The sequence below is a fragment of the Balaenoptera physalus genome (assembly GCF_965194825.1).
Source record: "Balaenoptera physalus genome assembly, chromosome: 8".
NCBI lineage: Eukaryota > Metazoa > Chordata > Mammalia > Artiodactyla > Balaenopteridae > Balaenoptera > Balaenoptera physalus.
In genome coordinates, this window is record NC_138887.1 from 102,117,149 (window position 1) to 102,143,092 (window position 25,944).

Genomic DNA, 25,944 nt, shown 5'->3' on the forward strand with positions numbered 1-25,944 from the left:
AATCTCCAAGATTTACAAGCAGCTCATGCAGCTCAATAACAAAAAAACGAACAACCCAATCCAAAAATGGGCAGAAGACCTAAATAGATATTTCTCCAAAGAAGATATACAGATGGCCTACAGACACATGAAAGAATGCTCAACATCATTAATCATTAGAGAAATGCAAATCAAAACTACAATGAGATATTATCTCACACCGGTCAGAATGGCCATCATCAAAAAATCTAGAAACAATAAATGCTGGAGAGGGTGTGGAGGAAAGGGAACACTCTTGCACTGTTGGTGGGAATGTAAATTGATACAGCCACTATGGAGAACAGTATGGAGGTTCCTTAAAAAACTACAAATAGAACTACCATACGACCCAGCAATCCCAATACTGGGCATATACCCTGAGAAAACCATAGGTCAAAAAGAGTCATGTACCAAAATGTTCATTGCAGCTCTATTTACAATAGCCAGGACATGGAAGCAACCTAAATGTCCATCGACAGATGAATGGATAAAGAAGATGTGGCACATATATACAATGGAATATTACTCAGCCATAAAAAGAAATGAAATGGAGGTATCTGTAATGAGGTGGATGGAGTTAGAGTCTGTCATACAGAGTGAAGTAAGTCAGAAAGAGAAAAACAAATACAGTATGCTAACACATATATACGGAATCTAAGGAAAAAAAAAAGGCCATGAAGAACCTAGTGGCAAGATGGGAATAAAGACACAGACCTCCTAGAGAATGGACTTGAGGATATGGGGAGGGGGTGGGGTGAGATGTGACAGGGTAAGAGAGTGTCATCGACATATATACACTACCAAATGTAAAATAGATAACTAGTGGGAAGCAGCCGCATAGCACAAGGAGATCAGCTCGGTGCTTTGTGACCACCTAGAAGGGTGGGATGGGGAGGGTGGGAGGGAGGGAGATGCAAGAGGGAAGAGAAATGGGAACATATTGTATATGTATAACTGATTCACTTTGTTATAAAGCAGAAGCTAACACACCATTGTAAGGCAATTATACTTCAATAAAGATGTTAAAAAAAAAAAAAAAAAGAGATTACTGGAGGGGCTTCCCTGGTGGCGCAGTGGTTGAGAATCTGCCTGCCAATGCAGGGGACACGGGTTCGAGCCCTGGTCTGGGAAGATCCCACATGCCACGGAGCAACTGGGGCCGTGAGCCACAATTACTGAGCCTGCGCGTCTGGAGCCTGTGCTCCGCAACAAGAGAGGCCACGATAGGCCCGCGCACCGCGATGAGGAGTGGCCCCCGCTTGCCACAACTAGAGAAAGCCCTCGCACAGAAACGAAGACCCAACACAGCCAAAAATAAATAAATAAATAAATAAATAAATAAATAAATAAATAAATAAATAAATAAATAAATAAATAAAAGAGATTACTGGAAATCTTTGAGAGAAGTTTCACTACAGTGGTGGCTAAGTCAGATTAGAATAGTATCTCATTTCCTTTCTTGCTCTACACCAAGTCCTGGCAGACATAACGTCAAGGACAGCAGCACCATTCAAGTAGAAAAGCTGTTTCAGGCTTGAATATTTCTTACCAAGTCTGTGGATGGTCTTAGCTTCTTGGTTCCCTTAGGAAGCTAAGTATTATCCTCCCCCTGCCCAAATCCTCACATTATTCCCACAATTGATATCAAAACTGCCTGCCAGACAGCCGTTTCTACAGCCCCTTTATTTCTTCCTAAACCATGGCCTATGAACTGTTCATTTGATTTTCTGAGACTAGGGATGTAACTAATCACATACTGAAACCCATTCCCCCATGCTACTCCCCATGTGAGTGATGGGTCATTCCTCAGGACTCATTTCCAGAATTCTAAGCAATCTTCAGATGCAGCTTTTCACTGGTGAGTCTCATCAGACAGGGGTAGAACAGTATAACCAGACTGTCAATATACTTGACCATCCTTACGCCACTAACTAAATCTCTTCATGTTTTTCTTTTTGTTAACTGAGTTGTAATTTATATACAATAAAAATGCCAGCTTAAGTGTTCAGTTAGATGGCAATTGTGATCACTCATGTAACCTTTACCCAAAATAAAATACTGAACACTTCCATCACCTCAGAAAGTTCCCTCATGCCCACTTCCAGTCAGTCTCCTCCAACCTACCAGACTTCTGGTTTCTGTCACCACAACTGAGTTTTGACTGGTCTTAGAATTTACATAAATAGAATCATCCAGCATGCATTCTTTCGTGTCTGTTTTCTTTTGTTCCAACATATTATTTTAGGAATGTATCTGTGTTGTTGCTTGAAACAGCAATTTGTTCCTTTTTATTGCTGAGTAGTGGTCCACTGTATTAAGATAACACAGTTGGTTTAACCATTCTCCTGTTGATGAACTTTTGGGTTGTTTCTGGTTTAGGGCTATCACAAAGCTGCTATGAAATTCTTATACAGTCTTTTTTGTGGCCAAAGATTTTCATTTTCTTGGGTAAATACTTAGCAGTGGAATTACTGGTCACAGGGTAGGTATATGTTTAACTTTATAAGAAACTGCCAAACTTTTTCTGTGGTGGTTGTATCATTCATTCTACATTCCCACCTACAACGTAGGAGAGCTTCAGCTGTTCCATACACCAAGTTCCATACTTGGTATTGGAGCAGGTTTGTTGATTTTGGTAGTGTCAGGCTTTTCTATTTTAACCATTTTAGTGAGTATGAAAAGGTATCTCACTGAGGTTTCAATCTTCATTTCCTTGATGACTAATAATATTGAGAATATTTCCGTGTGCTTATTGGCTATCTGTATATACTCTTTTGTGAAGTGTCTGCCTTCAGGTTTCCTCAATATCCATGATTTCTTACCAAGCTAACACAATTGTCTATGTATGTAGAATGGTCATCTAATACATTAGTTTTCTATTCCTGCTACAACAAATGACCACAATTAATGGCTTAAAACAACAAAAATGTATTTATTATCTTACAGTTAGTTCTATGGGCTAGAATTCCAACTTAGGTCTCACTGGGCTAAAATCATTGTGTCAGCAGGGCTGCATCCATCTCATAGGCAAAATATATTCACCCTATCCCAAGATCTCCCCCAAATCAACACATTATAGCATTAACTCAAAGTCCAAAATCTCAGGACTTCTCTGGCAGTCCAGTGGTTAAGACACCATCGTCCAATGCAGGGGGCGCAGGTTCAATCCCTGGTTGGGGAGCTAAGATCCCACGTGCCGTGCGGTGTAGTCAAAAATTAAAAAAAAAAAAAATGTCCAAAATCTCACCCAACTCAAAAGTCCCAATTTTATCATCAAAAATCATCTAAATCAGGATGGGTGAGATTGGGTATAATTTATCCTGAGGCAAAATTCCTCTCCATGCATGGACATGTGAAACTAAAAAACAAGTTCCCTGCTCTGAAACACAAAGATGGGACTGCCATAGGATAACACATACAGACGTTCCTGTTCAAAAAGAGAAAATGAAAGGATAAAAAAGAGTTACTGGTCCCAAGCAATTCTGAAATCCAGCCAGGCAAACTGGAAGAGGTTTCAAGTCATGGCAGAATTCACTATGGTTCTCAGCTCTACCTTATGGGCCTCCGCCCTCTGAGCCATCCTTCCTTTTTATAAAGGGCAGCTTGTGTTTAAAGCTGAGGAGCCTTATCAGCCTGTCTCCTGCCTGTAGAATTTTGGGGCTCTGACAGCCTTCTTTCACTTCACCTCTCTGTTCCTTTCAGTCCAAGCTGGCGGTGTTTCTGCTGGTATAAGATTCTCAAGAGCCTTGTGGGACTACCATACACGTACAGAGACTCACTCCACTAGACAAGAGGCTCCTCCACAGATCTTGCCTAGATAATCCCATCTCTATTTTTGGCTTCTGCTTAGATGCTGAGGGAATCTATGAGTCACACCCTTCATCTCTCAGTGTTTTGTGTGAGTGAATACACTGACCTTTTAATCTTTCTGAGGTTTTAGGGAAAGGCTGTAGAGTAACTCTGATTTTTTCTCTAGAGAAGGCTTTCCCAACACACATCTCTTGATTTTAGCATCCTTTGACATTTTGGTAGGCTGACAATTTCCAAAATCAACAACTCCTGGTTTATTTTTGTTTTGTTTTTGAGGTGTAATTGACATACAACATTATATTAGTTTCAGGTGTACAACCTAACGATTTGGTATTTATCAAGATCTCCTGGTTCATGTTTAACAGGTCTCTCCTCAATTTATTACCCTACAAGTGGCAAAAAGAAACCAAGCCACACCTCAACATTCTGCTTGGAAATCTCAGTTAAATATCCAAATTCATTGCTTACAAGCCCTGCTTTCCACCTAACTGCAGGATACAATGCCACTAAGCTTTCTGCCACAATATAACAAGGATCCCCTTCCCTCCAGTTTCTAATACCTTTCTCATTTTCTTCTGAGCCCCCACCAGCAACACCTTTAATGTCCATATTTCTATCAACAGTCTGTTCACAATGCTATATGATAAATGTTTTCTCTATCCTGCTCCTCACTTCCTTCTGAGTCTAGCAGAGTCATTAATGCCCATATTTCTACTAACAGTTTGTTCCAGGCAGCGTAGGCTTTTTCTATCATGTTCCCCAAAACTCTTCCAGCACCTGCTCACTGCCCAATTACAAAGCCACTTCCAAATGTTTAGGTATTTGTTACAGCAGCACCCCACTTCCAGGTACCAAAGTCTCTATTAGTTTTTTTTCTAGTTTTGAGATATAAGTGACATATAACATTGCGTAACTTTACAGTATACAATGTATTGATTTGATACACTTAAATACTGCAAAAATCTGTTAGTTTTCTATTGCTGCTGTAACAAATTACCACAAACTTAGAGGCTTAAGACAACATTCACTTCTTTACCTTACAGTTCTGTAAGGTGAGGTCCAACACAGGTCTCACTGGGCTAAAATCAAGGTGTCAGCAGCATGGCATTCCTTTCTGGAGGCTGTAGGAGTAAATCCATTTCCTTGCTTTTTCCAGCTTCTAGATGTCACCCATATTCCTTGGCTTATGGCCCCCTTCCACCGTCTCCAAATTCAGCAACAACAGTGCATCCCTCTGACCCGGCTTCCATCATCACATCTCTTTACTGACCCTTTTCTTCTGCCTCCCTCTTCTACTTTTAAGGACCCTTATCCTTATATTGGGCCCACCTGGATAATCCAGGATACTCTCCCTATCTGCTGATTAGCAACTTTAATTCCCCTTTGCCATGTAATGTAACATATTCACAGGTCCTAGGAATTAGGACAGGGATATCTTGGGGGTGGAGGGGGCATTATTCTGCCTACTACATCTACTAATCACTTAAAACGAACGAGAAGCAAACCATAATTCAAAGCGGCCTAACAGGACTCAGATGGAAGTATTAACAGCTAAACAAAGGAACGAAAAACCCTCAATCAACAGTTGATTAATCTATTTTTAATTTTTCCAATATTTAGTGAATCTAGCAATCTAAGTGAAGATTGTTTTGTTTTGTATTTGTGCCACACACTGTTAGCTGACTAATCCAATACCCATTTTTAATCCCTTCTCCCAAGCCTGCCCCTTGGGCTATAAAAGCTATATACTCACTTTCCTGGCCTCCTAAGGTTAGTCATAACGCAGCTGTGCCAAATAAAATCTAAAAATTGCCTTGGGAAAAGCTTTCGCATACCTGATAAAAGGGGCAGACGGCGCTGGCTCTCTCTGGCCCCCTTCCCGGTACCCCTCCCACCTTGAATGGTGCACTGCCAGTAATTCAGGCATCTTATTTTGCAATAATGTGAGGATGTCCCAAAGAATTTAAGAGACACCAGCCCTGCCACTATTGAACTACTGAACCAACACCAGCTACTCTGTGCTTATTTTGTTTGTTTACTATTTAATTCTGGCTTTGTGTCATTTTCAGCTGAAAGCTTTACTAATATTATGAAACTACATTCAACGCAACTGCTGGTTAAACGTAAGTACCCTCCTCCAAAATTTATTTTCTTGTACAAATACCAGATTCACTTGAATGAGTTATAATTAGTAACTATTAACAACTATATATTAATAACTGTTAATAACTATTTTCTAAATAACATTTGTTATATATCTTAGGACTCTGAATTATACATACTCATTCTAGGACACTTGGAAATTATCAAAACTTTAAAGAAATAAATAGCCACAATTCCAAACACCCAGAGATAACTTACTGGTAATATATCAGTGTATATCCAATCATATATTTTTATATACATACTTAGAATATTTTTGAAAGAGACTACAGGGAATACACAGACTTGAATCCAACTTTCATTTAGCACTTTATTGAAGACTTTTCCATATCATTAAAGATGTCTCAAAAATATATTCAAAAAATTAAAATATTTCATAATATGACTATAACATGATTAATTAGATCATTTTTAACAATGTCATTCAAGTTGTTTTTTCCTTTTTGCTAGTGTAAACAGTGTTGCAATAAGCATCATTGTATATAAGTATTTCTGTGCTATCTCTGATTGTTTTCTGTGGATAATTCCATAGATGTGGAATTACTGGATCAAAGGGATAAACCCTTTCAAACATTCAACAAATGCTGCCACACTGCTTTCTAGAAAAACTGAATCAATTTATTATTCTACCTCCTGTATACAAGAATATCAATATCCCTTACAAGTACTGACTGCCTTTTTTCTTTTTTGCCAATTTGATTGGCAAAATATTATAATTTTCCAAAATTTATAAAGAACTCATAAACTCAATAGCAAAAAAAAATCTGATTTAAAATGGGCAGATGTGAACAGACATTCTTCCAAAGAAGACATACAGATGGCCAACAAGTACATGAGAAGATGCTCTACATCATTAATCATCAGGAAAATGTAAATCAAAACCACAATGAGCTATCACCTCACACCTGTTAGAATGGCTACTATCAAAAAGATAGAAACAGCAAGTGTTGTTTAGGACATGAAGAAAAGGGAACCCTCTGCACTGTTGGTGGGAATGTAAATTGGTACAGCCACTATGGAAAACAGTATGGAGGTTCCTCAAAATATTAAAATAGAACTACCATGTGATCCAGCAATTCCATTTCTGAGTATTTATCTGAAGAAAACATTAACATTAATTAAGATATATGCACTCCCATGTTCACTGCAGCATTATTTACATTAGCCAAGATATGGAAACAACCTAAGTGTCCATCGACAGATGAATGGATAAAGAAATTGTTGTACATATATGCATTGGAATATTATTTGGCCGTTAAAGAAGAATGAAATCTTGACATTTGTGACAACATGAATGGACCCTGAGAGCATTATGCTAAGTGAAATAAGTCAGACAGAGAGAGACAAATACCATATGATCTCTCTTATATGTGGAATCTAAATAAATAAATACATACATAAAACCAGGCTCATACATACACAGATACAGAGATCAGATTAGTGGTTTGCCGGAGGCAGGGACTGGGGGAGTGGGAGAAATGGGGGAGCTGTTTCAGGGTTTTTTTTTTTTTAGTTTAAATAAATTGAACTTAAAAAGCACAAAAAACAAAACAAAAAAACATTGTAACTCATTCTTGAATTTTTAATTACATTTTTTGGTTACTAGTGAGAATGACTATTTAAAGATATTTAGACCCTTTATACTGATTATTTTATGAAGTATCACTCGGAGTTTTTTTGAAGTATAAGAGTTCTTTATATATTATAGATGTTAGCCTTTTGATGTACTTGTTATATTTTTTTCATAAATCAACTATACTCTAATATAAAATAAAAATTTTTTAAATAAATATTTTATTTCAATGTATCATTTACTTTTTAGTTTTGTTTATATATTTTTATGACATTTTAAAATGTAATCAAATCTATTAGTATTATCCTTTGTGACTTCTCAGCTTTATTAGACAGAGATGGTTTTCACATGACAACCACATTTTAGAAAAGAATGCTTTAAGACATTATGTTCTTTTAAATTCCTATTGGCTTTCTTACAGTCAAAAAGTAAAATTAACAGAAACAGAACAACAAATACTCCACTAAATATGTAAGTATTGCATCCTAGGTTTTAACTATTCACATACCTGCTTGTGACAATTATGACATCCTCAGAGATGGTAGCCATTTCTTTGATAGTAAGGTAGCACATTCTTCTCAATGTTTGCTGAAAAATTATTTATAAAAGGCAACAGGTTATTCATAAGGAAATGGTTTTTTAAACTGTTTGAAGTGAGGACCCCAAGTAAATATATTTAGAAAGCTATTCTTAAAAAGATTCTCATCTACCCAAAAAGTCCTTTTAAAAGTGCCTGGATGAGGGGACTTCCTTGGTGGTCCAGCAGTTAAGACTCCTCACTCCCAATGCAGGGGCCCGGGTCTAATCCCTGGTCAGGGAACTAAGATCCTGCATGCCGCAAGGCATGGCCAAGGAAAAAAAAAAAGAAAAAAAAGGCCTGGATGAGAAAATATTCAAAATTCTAGTATTTCCTAAACACAAGTAATTGATGCACTAACAGTAGAAAACACCTAGATGAAAATTCAAAAATTCAGTTAATTATATGGGTCTTTATACAGAAAGACCCAAACTGTGACTCTGACAATGTGAGTCCAAAGACAGGTTTTTCAAAGTGCTAAAGGCTTGTCCTAGAAAATGTATTTTTTTAATTCTTTAAAAATATATACAGAAAGACATGCAGACTCTGTGTTTTCCTCAGTTCAGCATATTTTTCCTTAAGGTATTTGTGGTTGTACAACTACTATTTTCAATTATCAAGATTTCTAGATGGATACCTGGATCCAAAAGAAGTGTTAAATAAAGTTTCGCCCACCCTTTCTCCTCACCTGGATCTCCGATTTTATTCATAAACACTCATACTCAATGCTCAAAGCCTTGGTTCCTCTAGCCTGTCTAGCCTCATTCTCTACCAAGTAACTTCACATTTCTTATAAGTAGTGAAACTCAAATACATCAGACCCAGCTCCAGAGTCCAAGCTGTACAAAGGATCTGTTGGAGACTACTGAGCCTATTAAGGAACAGGCAGAACAGAGTGAGGATTCTCATGGTGATTAAACACAGAAAAAAATCACCCCAGAATAAGAAAGGCAGCATGGGGCAGATAATGAGGCATATCACATCCATATGAAGCTACTATGAGAAGCAAAAAAATGACAATCAAAACTTCAGAGCAGAAGAAAATTTACACTCCCCCCTAAATAAAAATCTACCATGAAGCAGAATAAAACTGGAGATCCAAAAAAATTTAGCTAAAGCACAAAAAATTGAGGCTCAACACTGTTAGTCATTGGGGAAATACAAATTAAAACCACATTTCATATACCACCTCACACCCACCAAATTGGCTAAAATTAAAAAGAGTGACAATGTAGTGTTGACAAAGATGTGTTTTGAACAACTATACTGCCTAAACAAATACACAGAAATGCTGAATAAAACAGGAACAAAAAAATTTTAATACATAGCCAAGGGAAAATGAAGGGAAATTCACAGGTGCCAAAAATGGAAAAACACACAACTCATAGCCACAGAAGTACAAGCCCAGGGTAGGGTCTTGCACAGGATAAAGTATCTAAAGTCTACAAAAGATGGGATTCTAAAAGGTATATTCTTCAGGCACAGGGAAAATTATTCTAGATAATAACTCAGAAATACAGTAAGGAATGAAGAGTAAAAAAAAAAAGAAAGCGGTAAACAGTAACAAGACAGAGTGGTATTGGCGTAAGAATGGACAAATTTATCAATGGAACAGAAAAGACAACCCAGAAATATACCCACATAAATATAGTAAACTGATCTTTGACAAAGGAGCAAAGGCAATACAATGGAGGAAAGACAGTCTCCTCAACAAATGGTGCCAGAACAACTGGATATCCGCATGCCAAAAAGATGAATCTAGACACAGACCTTACACTCTTCACAAAAATTAACTCAAAATCGACCACAGACCTAAATGTAAAATGCAAAACTATAAAATTCCTAGGAGAAAACTTAGATGATGATGAGTATGGTGATGACTTTTTAGATACAACACCAAAGGCATAATCCATGAAAGAAATAATTGATAAGTCAGCCTTTATTACAATTAAAAACTTCTGCTCTGCAAAAGACAATGTCAAGAGGATGAGAAGATAACACAGACTGGGAAAAATATTTACAGAACACATAACTGAGAAAGGACTGTTATCCAAAATACACCAAGAAAAACCCCCCAAAAAACAAAAAAAAACCTCTTAAAAGTAAAAAATAAGAAAAACAACCTAATTTTAAAATGGGCCAAAGACCTTAACAGATACCTCACTTAAGAAGAAAAACAGAAGGCAAATAAGTATATGAAAAGATGCTCCTCATTATATGTCATCAGGGAAAGGCAAATTAAAACAGCAAGATACCACTACACTCCTGACAGAATGGTCAAAATCAGGAACACTAACAACACCAAATGCTGATGAGGATGTGGAGCAACAGGAACTCTCATTCGTTGTTGCTGGGAAATAAAAATGGTACAGCCTCCTTAGAAGATAGTTTGACCATTTCTTACAAAACCAAACATACTCTGAACATGCAATCCAGCAACTGTGCCCTTTGATATTTACCCAAAGGAGTTGAAAACTTATGTCCACACAAAAACCTACATACAGCTGTTTATACCAGCTTTACTCATAATTGCCAAACTTGGAAGCAACAAAGATATCCTTTAGTAGGGGAATGGATAAACTATGGTACATCCAGACAACAGAATATTATTTAGTACTAACAGGAAATGAGCTATCAAGCCATGAAAAAACACGGAGGAAACTTAAATGCATATTACTAACTGAAAGAAGTCAATATGAAAACGCTACATGCTGTATGATTCCAACTATATGACACTCTGGAAAAGACAAAGCTATGGAGACAGTAAAAAGACCCGTGGTTGACAGGGGTTGGGGGACGGAGGGAGTTAGGGATAAACAGGCAGAGTACAGAGGATTTTTAGGACAGTGAAAATACTCTGTATGATATTTTAATGGATACATGTCATATACATTTGTCCAAACTCACAGAATGTACACCACCAAGAGTGAATGTAAACTATGGACTCTGGGTTATAATGATGTGTCAATGTAGGTTCATCAATTGTAACAAATGTACCACCCTGGTGGGGATGTTGATAATAGGGGAGTCTATGCATGTGTGGGTAAAATCTCTGTACCTTTCTCTTAATTTTGCTATGAACCTAAAATTTCTCAAAAAAACACAGTGTTTTTTAAAAAAGTGGTAAAGACATGGGTAAATCTCAATAACAACAAAAATCGCACAAAAATAATGTATGATATATAAATATATGTATATGTATATGTAAATGTTTGTGCATGTGTATGTGTGTGTGTGTGTATATATATATATGTATATATATATATATACACACACACACACGCAGATTAAAGATGGTCCCCAACTTCAATGGTTCAACTTATGATTTTTCAACTTTACAATGGTGCAAAAGTGATAAGCATTCAGTAGAAACCATACGTCGAATTTTGAATTTTAATCTTTTCCCCATCTAGCAATATGCTGTACAATACTGTCTCGTGATGCTGGGCAGCGGCACTTAGCTGCAGCTTCCAGTCAGCTATGCAATCACAAAGGTAAACAACTGATACACTTACAACCATTCTGTACCCATACAACCATTCTGTTTTTCACTTTCAGTATTCAATAAATTATATAAGATATTCAACATGTTATTATAAAATAGGCTTTGTGTTAGATGATTTTGCCCAATTATAGGCTACTGTAAGTGTTCTGAACACGTTTAAGGTAGGTTAGGCTAAGCTATGATGTTCAGTAGGTTAGATGTATTAAATGTACTTTTGACTTATGATATTTTCAACTTACAATGGGTTTATTAGAACAACTTATAATGGATTTATCAGAGCTGTTTTAGTGTCACTGTCTGCTAATTCCGTCATCTTTATCATTTCTGGGCTTGTGCCTGTTGATCCATTTTTCTCCTGGTCTGGATAATATTTTCCTGCTTCTCTGCATACCTGGTAATTTTTTATTGAATGCTGTACATTATGAAGCTTATGTTGTTAGGAGCTGGATTTTGTTGAATTCTTTTATATAGTGTTGCACTTTACTCTGTCATGAGGTTAAGTTACCTGGGATCAGTTTTTCACTTTTGAGGCTTGTGTATAAGCTTTTTAAAGCCTTAGTCTAAGGCTAATATATTCCCATTACTAGGGTGTACCTTTCTGAGAACTATACAAGATGACAAGGTCTTCCCACTCTCACTGGTAGGAATATGAATTATTCTCAGCACTGTGTCCTGGTGATTCTTTCTTTGGCCTTAGGTAGCTTTTCTTTTACGTATGCACAGGCCAGTTCTTATCTAAAGATTCAAGGGGAGACCCTCAGCAGATTGCTGGAACTATCTCTTTCCTTTCTTTCTTTCTTCCCTCCTTCCCTCTCCCCACACCTCCTTCCTCTCTAGTACTCTGCCCTACAAGTTTAAGATTTCTTGGCTTTCCCAAACTCCATCTGTTTTCTCGGCTCAGAGAGATAGGTAGGCTCCTTTTCAGTATGCCCTCCCTAACCTGAGAACTGTAATCTGCCCCTAGGAAATGAACTAGCACAACCCTAGGTTTTTCTCTTTCTTCAGATCATAATACTGGAATGCTTGTTAATCTAATTTCTGAAAAACTACTGTGTAATATATATATATATATATATATATATATATATATATATATATATATATATATATATGTATTTTTTTTCTAGGTATTTATGGTAGCAGGATAAATCTAGCCCCTTTACTTCATCATGGCTGGAAACAGAACAGAAATGTGTTCTTTTGTTTTTTTGGCCTTGTGCCTTGCAGGATCTTTGTTCCCTGACCAGGGATTGAACCTGCGCCCTCAGCAGTGAAAGCATGGAGTCCTAATCACTGGACTGCTGAGGAATTTCCATAAATGTGTTCTTAATATCAAAAAATATGGTGAATTATCTAGTTACTCTTTTATTATTGATTTCCAACACTAATCCAATGTAATTAGAGAACATAAGATACACAATTTCATTCATTTGAAATTTGTTGCATATTGTTTTATGGCTCAGTATATAGTCAATTTCTGTAAATGTTCTTTATGTTGTTTATTTACATTTAATGCGACAATGATGTATTTGGGTCTATATCTACCATCTTATTATATAATTTATGTTTGTCCTGCTTGATCTATCTTTCTTTTCTTTTCCTTCTTCTGGCTTGATTTTTTAGCATGTGTGTGTGTGTGTGTTGTGTTTTTTGTTTGTTTTGCACAATTAAGTGCACAGTTTGGAAGAGAAAAACAATAGAGAAAAGTCAATGAGACAAAAAGCTGGTTCTGTGAAGAGATCAATAATATTTATAAACCTCTAGACAAACTTCGCAGGAATAAAAGAGAGAAGATAAAATTTACCAATATCAAAGTGACAAAAGAGATATCACTACAGATCCTCAAACATTAAAAGAATAAGGAGATATTACGAACAGTTGTATGCCAATGAAGTTCAACAATTTAAATGAAATGGACAAATTCCTTGAAAGACACAAACTACCAGGGATCACTCAAGAAGACAAATAATCTGAATAGCAGCATATCTATTTCCTTTTAAAGTAGTTAATTATCAAAAACCTTCCTACAATAAAGATGGTTTCAATAGTGAACTCCATCAAACATTTCAGGAAAAATTAATAATGATTCTCCAAAAACTCTTCCAGAGAGCAGAAGACAAAGAAACACTTCTCAATTCATTTTATGAAGCCAGCATTACCCAAATACAAAACCCAAGAAAAAACTATACATAAATATATTTCATGACCACAGACTCAAAATCCATAACAAATTTTAACAAACAGAAAACAAAGATTTTATATTTTCCAGGAAAATAAATGCATCTCACCATATTAATATACTAAAAAAGAAAAACCACAATAATTCAATGGATATAGAAAAGACATTTGACCAAATTCAATACCCATTTATGGAAAAAAAAAAAATCTCCCAGCAAACTAGGAATAGAAAGGAAATTCCTCAACCTGATAAAGGTCACTTATGAAAAACCTGGAGCCAGCATCACATTTAATGGTGAAAGATTAAATACCTTCCCTCTAAGATCAGGAACAAAGCAAGGATGTCCTCTACCATCACTTCTATTCACACTATACAATAGTGCAAGAAGACAAAAAGGTAAGATAAACAAATAAAAAGCATACAGACTGAAAAAAGTAAATCCTAAGGAATCTCCCAAAATACTCCTAGAAGTAATAAATAAATTTAACAAGATCACAGGAAACAGGTCAATATACAAAAATCAATTTAATCTCTATAGACTACCTACAAACAATACAAATGCAATAGTATAAAAAATGTTAACTGCTTCAGGGATAAAGTTCACAAAATATGTATAAGACTTGTACGTTGAAAGCTACAATACTGCTGACAGAAATTAGAGACCTGAATAAAGGGAAATATATACCATGTCTATGGAGTAGAAAACTCAATAATGTTATAATGTCAATTCTCCTCAAATTGATCTTTTTTTTTTTAATTTTCTTGAAGTATAGTTGAACATATTGATCTTTAGAGTCAATGCAATCACCATCAACATTCCAGCAGGCCTTTTTTGATAGAGATGGACAAGTTGATTCTAAAATGCATAGAGGAATGCAAAGAACTTAGAAGAGCCAAAACAACTTTGAAAAAGAAAAAAATAATAATAAAATAGGAAAACATGCACTACCTGATTTAAAACTTACTATAAAGCTACAGTAATCAAGACAGTGTGATACTGGAATAAGAACAGATATATGTATCAATAAAAAAAATAGAATGTTCCAATGTGCCACTGTAACGCAATCATCATTATTTCTTCCTCCTCCTCCTCCCTCCATACTGATATTCAATTATTCCAGTAGAATTTGATGAGAAAAGAAAGGAGGAGAAAAAGGAGCGGGTGGTAGAGGAAGAGGAAGGAGATGAAAAGAAATTCAACCCTCACTTTATATCATGTACAAAAATTAACTCAAAATGATCCTAAAGCAATTTAAGACACAAAAACTACAAAATACCTAGGGAAAAAACAGAGGAGAAAATCTCTGTGACCTTGGGTTAGGCAAAGATTTCTATAATACACATCAAAAGCACAATCCATAACAGGAAAAAAAACCCTGATAAACTGGACTTCATCAAAATTAAAAACTTCTGCTCTTTTAAAGACTGAGGAAGTGAAAAAACAAGACACAGACTAGGAGAAAATATTTGGGAAACATCTGATAAACAACTTCTATCCAGAATACATTAAGACCTTCAAAACTCAATAATAAGGAAATATACAACCAAATTATTAAAAATGGGCAAAAGATATGAACAGATCCTTCATCATGGAAGATATATAGAAGGCAACAAAAGCACATAAAAAGATTTTGAGATAATTAGTCATTAGGGAAATGCAAATTAAAACTACAAAGAGATACCACTACATACGTATTAGAATGACTAAAATTAAAAAAAAAAAAACAAACAAAAAACATATAATACCAAGTGCCGGCCAGAATGCAGAGCTACTAGAAGCTTCATACAGTAATGGGGGGAATGGTACTGTCACTTTGGAAAATGCGTTGGCAGCTTCTTACAAAGTTAAACATACATACACCTATCATATGACCCAGCAATTCCACTCCTAGGTATTTACCCAAGAGAAATAAAAACTTACATTTAAAAACTTATACATGAATGTTTATAGCAACATTATTCATAACCACCAAAAAATGGTAACAAACCAAATGCTCTTCAACTAATGAACAAATAAACTGAGGTACATCCATACAACAAATTACTACAATGAAATAAAAAGGAGTAAACTGACACAAAAAATAACATGGAAAAATCTCAAATGAATTATGCTAAGTGCCTGAAAAGAAGACTCAAAAGGCTTCATATAGTATGATATCATTCTTATGACTTTCTGGAAAGGCAAAACTATAAGGAAAGAAAAGAGATTATTGGTTTCCTGGGCCTGAGGATGCGAGGAATAGATCATATAGTAGGGAACTTTTTGGAGTGATGGAAATGTTCTAAATCTTGACTGCAGTGATGATAATACTACTGTATGCATTTGTCAAAACTCGTAAAACTATACCCTAAAAAGGGTGAATTTTACCATTTGTATATTATACTTAAAAAAAAAAAAAAAGAAAAAGAATGCAGTGGTGAGTGAATGAAAAGGCAAGCCACAGACTGGGATCTGGGAAGGAGAAAATATTTACAAAACACCTATCTGATGAAGGTCTTGTATTCAGAAAATTTAAAAAGCACCTACAACTCAATAAGCAGAAGATAAACAACCTGATTTTTTTTTAAAAAAAAGGTAAAAGATTTCAACAGACACTTCACCAAAGTAGATAAACGGATGGCAAATAAGCATATATTTGCTTAATACATGCTTAATACATTCATCATTCAGGAAATGCAAACCCAAGAATGCCACTTCTAGATACTAACCAAAGAAAATGAAAACATAGGTCCACACAAAGACTTGTACTTGAATATTTTTAGCAGCTTTGTTTATAATATCTATAAACTGGAAACAACCCAAATATCCATTAACTTGTGAATGGATAAATAAAGACTACCTCCATACAATGGAATACTACTCAGCAATAAAAATGAACAAACTACTGATACATACAAAAACTTGGATCAATCTCAAAAGCTAAGGGAAAGAAACAAGACATAAAAGTCATAAATGACTATATACTATATTATTAAATCTAAATGAAATTCTAGAAAATGCAAAACTATGCTGTCAGGAAGTAAATCAGTGATTGCCAGGTGCTAGGGGTTGAGGGAGGAGATAGACAACTAAGAAATATGGGGGCACATTCTGGGGTGATGAAAAGTTTCTATATCATGACTGTGGTAATTGTTCCATGACTCTATACACTGGTCAAAACACAATTGTACACTTAATTGGTGAATTTTATTGTATATTTAAGCTGATTTTTAAAATTATAAAAACAAAGCAGATTTTTTAAAGGCTAAAATAAAGTTATAAACCTATAAATCAACAGAAGGAATATAAATAAGCAAAGAATATAAACAGACAATTCACAGAGGAGGAAAAGTAAAATGGCCACTAACTATACGAAAAGAGTTTCAATTTCAGCAGTGATATGGTAATGCAAATTAAAACCACAAAGAGATGCCATATCACCTTCTTGTGAATGGCAAATATTTAGATCAGATAATAAGAAATTATTATTTGGAGCAGGTAAGGATTTGGAAGCAAATCAGTGTAAATTAGTACAACCCTTTAAGATCAATTTGGCAAGATCGTATAAATAGCATTGCCTAGAAATTCCACTTAGAGGTATCTACCCCAGAAAAATTCTCTATGTGCACAAGAAGACATGTACATAAACATTATGTGTAATGTCATTTGTAATAGCAAAAAAGTAGAAGCAACTTATAGATCTACCAGTGGGAGAATGGATAAATAAATAAGAATACTGTATATTCACATACTGGGATTCCATACAGCAGTAAAACAGAATAAAGTAAAAGTACTTGTAGCAAGTGGGCAGATCTCAAAAATATATTAATTTTTTAAATTGCAAAATAATATGAAGATGACATCATTCATATTATATTTTAAAATACTAAGTATAGATTATGGATACAAACAGATATAATATATAAACATAGGAGGATACCAATCTCAAAATAATAATTACCCTCTGGTAAAGGAAGGCTGGGAAAGGAAGGAGCTCCACATGCTGCTGGCAAAACCCCCTCATCTTCCCCGCAAAAAATCATATCCTCAATTCCATATTCTGCCTAAGGGACCATCCAAACAAATCACATCATGCTGTACATGGTTACTAAACCTCAGTCACTACAAAAAAAAATAAAATATCCTGGTCATTACTCATCTCCTGGACACTGGATGAGCACCTAATCTGACTCCATCTTCCATCCCTCCACAAATTCCAAACCCGTTCAATCAGGTTCTCTAGCATTTTCAACAGCAAAACCCCTTATATCCTTAAACTCTTCTCTAAACATTCCCATCTTTTCTCTGAGACCTGGCTCTCCCCTGAGGATTCGCCTGCAGCCCTCTCAAATGGTGGCCATTTCTCCCTCGTGCCAACAGACCAACAGGTAGGGAAGCTGTTCAAGTTGATCCTCATTGCCTCTGCAAAATCACTGCACTGACTTCTTTCACTGTACCTCTTTCATCCCTAAAAAACTCTGGCTTTAAAGCTTATGCCATTAAAAAAAAAAAAAAAAAAAAAGCTTATGCCATTAGACTGCAGCACTTGCCACCACTGCTGGTTGCATATATAGACCCTAGGTTACTTCCCTTATTTAAAAAAAAAAATTAGTACTTTGTTTACTATCACTATTTCCAATAAAACCCCAGTAATAATTGTTGGTGATTTTAATATCCATACAGACAGAATTTCTAAAACTCTGAATACTCCATGGAATTGACCTCTTCTTCTCCAACGATCCTGTCCTTCCTATTGCAATTACCCGCTTCCATTGTCACAGCCTATATCAATAACAGTACCCCTTTTGTATTTCATTTCCAAGCATTCGCTGTCCAACCACCACTCCTGACTCAACTCTTTTGCTCCACCATGACCTACAAGCCATTGATTCCATCAACTCTTTACTGTCCCAATCAGCCCCTGTTCTTACTCGCCTCCGAACCAAACATAGTCTCCACAGTCAATATTTCAATCACTCAATTTCCTTGTTCCTCCCTCTGCTTACCAACATGGCAAAACCCCAATCTTGATTAAATCCCATCTTTAACTGTTCCATGCCTTAACCTGAAGCCTGTAGCTAGAGAAAAACATTCACCATGCTACCTGGGAATACTTTAAATTCATGACCACTAACTTGAAGGGGCCATGCGTCCTGTCCAACAATCCTACATTTCCCCAATCCATTTCCTAGAAAACTATTTCATGTCTTCTTCTCTTAATACAACCTCTGTGCTAGAGGCTTCGAGTTTGTCCTCACGCTATTTCTTCCCTGCTCTGCATCCTCTTCCCTGCTCCATGTCCAGCTCTTCTTCCCAACTGCCAGCCCTGTGAGCAACGACAGCCTCTGGCCTACCCCAAGACACCTGGAGCAGCCTTCCATAACTTTTATGATAGTCCCTCTCCGTGACCCCACTCTCCAGCAGCTTGAAATGCCTCATTTTCTAGTTTAATTCCTCTAATAAATAATTCAATAATAAACACAGTGGGGCTTCCCTGGTGGCACAGTGGTTGAGAATCTGCCTGCCAATGCAGGGGACACGGGTTCGAGCCCTGGTCTGGGAAGATCCCACATGCCGCGGGGCAACTGGGCCCGTGAGCCACAACTACTGAGCCTGCACGTCTGGAGCCTGTGCTCCACAACAAGAGAGGCCGCGACAGTGAGAGGCCCGCGCACCGCGATGAAGAGTGGCCCCCGCTCGCCGCAACTAGAGAAAGCCCTCGCACAGGAACGAAGACCCAACACAGCCAAAAATAAATAAATAAATTTTAAAAAAATAAAAAATAAACAAACACAGTAATTCTGCTTCCCTGATTGAACCCCAAGTTTTGGTACAGGAAGTGATTAAAGGGAAATAGGGCGTTAAGGATAGGAATCTGAAATTGCTTTTCTGATTTGATAAAAGGAATTAATGACCCTGGCTCCAGTGGTAAAGGGGACACTAGTCATCCATGGCATGCCGTGGCAAAATACGTAAATCATCACCTGCAGACAAGTATAATCAAGGACTACAGAAGACAAAGGTTTGGGTATCAACTAGTTGCTGCCATAGAACATTTTTGTAAAAATGAGTTGTATAATGGGCTACTTCCTTCTAAGTACACTGGCAAACTAGGTAAAAGAAAATGCTAAGCTCGGAGTTTTGAATTCACAGCTTAAGGTCTACGTCAGGGACTAGAAAATGTCCATAATGCCTTAATAGAAAGCCTCATGCCATGTGGACACAGGGCTGAGATTTCTGAAAAGTATATCCTGCAGGTGACTGAATTACAATGCAACTTCAATTTACCCCCTTGTGAGCCATTTTATGTTAAAGTTAGGACCATGATTGGCAAGGAGTGGGGCCCTGAAAATTGGAATGGGGACATATGGGCAGATTCTGATGAAGCGAAGTACCTTGAACCTCTAAATTCCTCCAAGCCTCCTGGGCAAGTAGAAGCAGTCCTTCATACCCTGTCTGAGGAAATTAGGCTCCATTTGCCTGAAGAATGTGCACTGACTTTCCCTGAGATAGTTGCCTTACATGGGACGCCGATGTTCCTGAGGACCTAATCCCCAAACTGCTCACTATCTAGACACATAACCAGACTCAAATCCTATAAAGTCCTCAGGGTCAGGCACAAAATGTGGCCTGTGATGACATGCAATACATACCAAAAGAACTGTACAATTTGGCCAATTTGTGTTAACAGAAAGCTGGGAAATACAGATCCCACAATCCCCTTGTCTGATGGTTCTGAGTCAGAGCTGGGCAAAAAGGAAGTATGTGCCACATTTGGAAGACAGAAGTGAAGCAGACATTGTGCTTGAAAGTCAGGGTGGTGGAAGGTAATGAGGGACAGATGCAGGGGTGCTGGCAGCTTTAGTTTGTCCTCACTCTTCTTTTTCCCTACTCCATGTCCTCTTCCCCACTCTGCATCCAGCTCTTCTTCTCATCTGCCAACAGCAACCCCAGGCCCACCAGAAACTTGACTAAGAACTTAGAGATGTGATAGCTATGTCCTCTGACTTCTATACCAGTCCACCTTCGCAGTGTCACGCCAGAAGCTGGATATTAGCAGTCTTTATGACAGCATGGTAGATCTGTGAGTGAACAGCTTTAAACTATATACTTTCATTCTTTCATTTTCATAGGTCCTTTAATGAACATTTATAAATTTTTTGAACAGAAAATTTTTAAGTAATTTTAAACATTTCAAGCAACTTTCCCTAATTTGGAGCACTCTAAGTTCCCCCAAGGAAAACAGATAAAAGGAGCTTTTTATAGCCTAAAAGAATTAAAAAAAAAAAAAAAAAAAAGACTTACATCATTAGATTGAAACAATCGAGTCATTGCAAAGAAGGCTTCTGTGGCTTCCGTAGTTCCAAAGTGTTCACCCTAAGTAATTTAAATTAAGTTTAAATTAAAACAATATCTTAAACTCAAAAAAAATTAAGGATTTTCCATTTATTTCTGCAAAGATCTTTTAGAACTCAGGAAAAACTCTCTGTATAAACACTGTGCCTCTTTGCTATTTTTCTGGCTTTTAATTTATAAACCTACATAGCCATTTATCCATTCCTTATTTAAAACAATTCATTATCATACACCATGCTTTTATGAAAGTTCTAGAACAGTGGTATCTAACTTTTTAGCAGGAACTATTTTAAATTCCCTGAAGAATTGTGATTTACAAGGAGATAGAAAATGATAGTAAGTTGACTTCCTAATCAGAACAGGATGTTATTGTTACATTGCCTAAGAGCAGAGATCATACCTTCTACATTTCTATAATCCAATGCCTGACATATCATAGGAGCATAATAAATATTAAACTGTAAAGAACTATCTATTAGGAATCCCAGAAAACATGGCAAAAAGGGACCAACCAAAAGGGCAGGAATCAGATTAGTTATATAAAAGTAAGGCTTATAGGGCTGCTAAAACATCTCAAGACACTGGCTCAAGCCCCTAAAAACATGCTTTGGATCAGAACTTCAACGTGCTTAATAAATCATCGGAGGATCTTCCCAAAATGCAGCTTTTGATTCAGTGGCTCTGGTGTGAACCCTAAAATTTTCCATTTCTAATTGGCTCCCAGTGATGTGAATGCTGCTGATCTGGGAACCACGTATTTTTGAGTAGTGAGGTGTTAGATAACCTACTGGGTTGGCCAAAAAGTTCGTTTGGGTTTTTCTGTAAGATGTAACAGAAAAACCCAAACAAACTTATTGGCCAACCCAATATTTTATTAATAGTCAAAACACTGCAGACCACAGACCACCTGAAACATTACCATTTCAATATTTAACTTCTTCATTAAAAGCAATCCTATATAATATGTTAGGCTCAATCACTTTTCAGGGCTTCAGCTCTCATAAAATATATAACTAGATAACTAGTCAATCTATTTGTCAAAGGTATAAGAATAAACAAATTTTGATGAAAAACCCTGAAAGTTTAGGATGAAAGACAAAGTATAAGAGTTTACAATTACTTAAGTCAGAGTACCCAGCTTGCTCATCAGCAACAGATTTCCCTTACTTTCTTTCATATTTAGAGAATAAACAGACGCCCATCTACTTGTCAGTCATACTAGTACAGTAAATCCTAAGTCCCTACTTTTTGACTTGAAACTCAGGGAATATACAGATATGTCAACTCTAGTAGAAACTTAGAAGTATTTTTCCATAAAGCACTACCAAGAACTAGGCAAAAGATAAAGCTAAAGTTCCCAAATCTGTTCACCTAGTTGACTGTGTTTATCAGACTGTGTGGGTAACTTCCTTATCAAGATAATTATACGTTTAAACATGAGTTGCCCATAAAAGCAGTATCAGTCAATACAAAAATATATGCTACTCTGAACCAACTTTAACTACTCAAAATTCTGTTTACAGACTGGAGTTCCCCAACTTGGACATAATGCATGCTATGAAAAGTTAAATCAAACTGACTTTGCATTAAATGTTTCTAATATAATACCACACAAGGATATATGTTTGTGAATAGATATATTTTATTTAAAAGCATGTTCTTGTTGCTCTGCCTCCATTTGCAAGCTACAAAACTTCATGTCTCTGGATGAGGTCTTCAGTCATGAAACATAGTAAAGTAAAAATATTCTCATGGAATTCAAATTGGAAACCACAGTCTTCTTAGCACCATATGTAAACCACCTGAGGTAGGGTGTGGGTGTGTGTGTGTGTGTGTGTGTGTGTGTGTGTGTGTGAATCTAAGAAACAGACTCACATTTTCTAAAGCCCTAGACTAAAAATCATGAGATTTTTCAGTCTGAAGCAAAAAAACCAAAAAAACACACAGGAAACAAACAAATAAATAAATAAATAAAACCACACACAAGAAAAAAAATTAAATAAGTAACGAAAACAGCAAGTGGGGGACTTCCCTGGTGGTGCAGTGGTTAAGAATCCGCCTGCTAATAGAGGAGACACGGGTTCGATCCCTGGTCCGGGAAGATCCCACATGCCGCGGAGCAACTAAGCGCCACAACTACTGAGCCTGCACTCTAGAGCCCATGCGCCACAACTACTGAGCCGGCACACCGCAACTACTGAAGCCTGCGCGCCTGGAGCCTGTGTTCCTCAACAAGAGAAGCCACGACAATGAGAAGCTCGCACACCACAACGAAAAGTAGCCCTCGCTCGCTGCAACTAGAGAAAGCCTGTGCACTGCAACGAAGACCCAATGCAGACAAGAATAAATTAATTAATTTAAAAAGAAAAAAAAAAGCGCAAGTGGGATCTATGTTTCATGAGTGCAAATATTTTTGTTGGTTTTGTCTGCTACGTCCCCAGTGCCTAAAACAGTGCATAGAATGCAGCAGGTATGTAATAAATATATATGCTAAATGACCGAATGAAAACTATTCCTGAATGTTTACTATGTATCCAGGACTATTCTCAGTGCTTCACATTTATTGTATCATTTAATCATTATAACTTTATAAAACAGGTATTATCATAATCCCCATTTACAGAAAAAGACATTAAGGCACAAAACAGTTAAGCGCAGAATCATACTGCTAGTGGTGGAGTAGGGAAAATAAATACAGGCATACCTTGCAGATACTGTGGGTTCAGTTCCAGACCACAGCAATAAAGTGAATACTGCAATAAAGCACGTCACAGGAATTTTTTGGTTTCCCAGTGCATATAAAAGTTATGTTTACACTATACTGTAGTCTATTCTGTGCAATAGCATTACGTCGAAAAAAAACAATGTACCTACCTTAATTTAAAAATACTTTACTGCTAAAAAAATGCTAACCATCATCTAACAATGCAGGGTTGCCACAAACCTTCAATTCATAAAAAAAATCCAATAAAGTATAATAAAATGAGGTATGCCTGTATAAAATTTGAATGTTAAAATCAAAGCTTTAAAATATTAATATAATATACTCCCTCCAAAAGGATAAAATATCTATCTGGAATTTGTCTAAGATTTTGCAATATATTTTTATTTTCTGAACATATCTAAACAACATGTTTTAATATTAACTAATACTTGTTAAATTCAAATCAACGTTGAGATCCTACTATGCGCTTAGCTGATTTGGTACCTCATGAATAAAAAAGAAGTGTCTGTCATACTCCTCATCCTCAAGAAATTTTACATATTATTATGTTAATCGAACACTGTAAATTTTAAAATTAAGTGAATTTTTAAAAAATAAATAATTACACTTGCCAGAAAGTACTTCACTGCATGTTATATATTTCTATTCCAGGACACAAATCTGAGGAAAATCAAAATAATTTACCTGGTTCAATAAGTAAAGAATCTTTGTAAGAATATGCAAACATCTTCTTGGATTGATGGGCGTTTCATTGAATATACGAGCCTGTGGAAACAAAAAACACTGCTATATATATTTTCTATCTTTGCTATCACAGATTACAGAAAATCAACTTAATAAAGACTATTATACATTTTAATCACAGTATCCAAATAATGTTGCTTACAGTTTTCAACTTATTATGGTATATAATACATTATTAGATGTGGCCTAGGTTTTCCATTCTATACTCACTCCCTTAGGTCTGCTACTTCAACTTGTGGGCTTTATCTATTAAGTAAGAATCACAATATTTATCTACAACATTTGAATACAATAGGCTTAATATCTATAACTTCCTTCAATAACCTTGCACTAAAACCTCCTTTGGTGTTTTATTTAAAATTCTCAGCATGTGACAGAGTCTACATATTCTTGCATTTCTATAAGCTCTAGACTCTCCTATGACAAGTTATCCCTCTTCTTTTTCCCTCAAGTATATATTCTCTGAACTCAGCTACATTCCTTAATTCTTATTTTGGATCAGAGTATTCCGGGGCTCTCTGTCCCCCATTCTAAAATGGAATAGAAAAGAAAAAAACACACTATACTTCCAAGCCATACCTCCTGTAAGACAGCACTCTTCTCCAGATGCCGAAAAGGATTGGAGCCACTACCTATGTTATGGGGGAAAAAAAATGTCTTTAATAGCTGTCCTACACAAACTTACTTTCTACAGAAGGGTACTGAATGCTTGGGAAATCTCACCCAAGTGAGGTGACCACTTGGATTTCACAGTGATAATCATTACTAATATGCATACAAACTGATTAAAATCCTTCTGATTATGACACTAGCTGTCTGCTATCCTGTAAGATCCTGTACTTCTCTTTTGCAGAAACCCTGCCTGAAATGAGTGTATTCTTTCCCTGCCTTCTTTTTATATGAATGTTAGAAATATCTGTCATGTCCATACAACTAAAATTAATGAGACTGTGGTAGGGTCCTTTGGATTTCCCTAAAGGAAAGCACTATTTTATGTGTTTCTAACATTTACTGTGAGGAGTTTACCAGAGAATTAGATACATGTCAAGCTGGAAGGGGCCATAGAGGTTTACTAACCCAACCCTCCACCACACTTTTTGAGAGCAGCTATCAATCACTGAGGGTTTTGGGGGGGTTTTTTTTGTTTGTTTTTGTTTTTTGAGGTGACTTGGCATCTTCCTCATTTACTCTGGACCAAAGACGGATATCAAGATGCAACTCACTTTTGGATGCTTGAGTATTAAACGAGCTAGGTACCACGGAGCAGGCTTGCCCGCACGGAAGCGGACAACGCAGAGGTCCCCAGGGAGATTG

The 25,944-nt window shown here is 36.4% G+C and overlaps 1 protein-coding gene across 5 annotated transcripts in view; it reads right to left on the minus strand.

Annotated features, from left to right (window-relative positions):
- COPG2 (COPI coat complex subunit gamma 2) overlaps positions 1-25,944 on the minus strand; it is a 144,617-nt gene that overhangs the window by 118,055 nt on the left and 618 nt on the right. For 4 of the 5 annotated variants that reach the window (XM_082472922.1, XM_082472924.1, XM_082472921.1 and 1 more), the window contains exons 2-5: positions 25,210-25,262; positions 24,571-24,651; positions 21,111-21,182; positions 8,073-8,152 (exon numbers count right to left, since the gene is read on the minus strand). In XM_082472922.1, coding sequence (XP_082329048.1) covers positions 8,073-8,152; positions 21,111-21,182; positions 24,571-24,651; positions 25,210-25,262 — 286 coding nt within the window. The remainder of the gene's footprint in view (positions 1-8,072; positions 8,153-21,110; positions 21,183-24,570; positions 24,652-25,209; positions 25,263-25,944) is intronic. The other variant, XM_082472923.1, reaches the window with a different exon arrangement.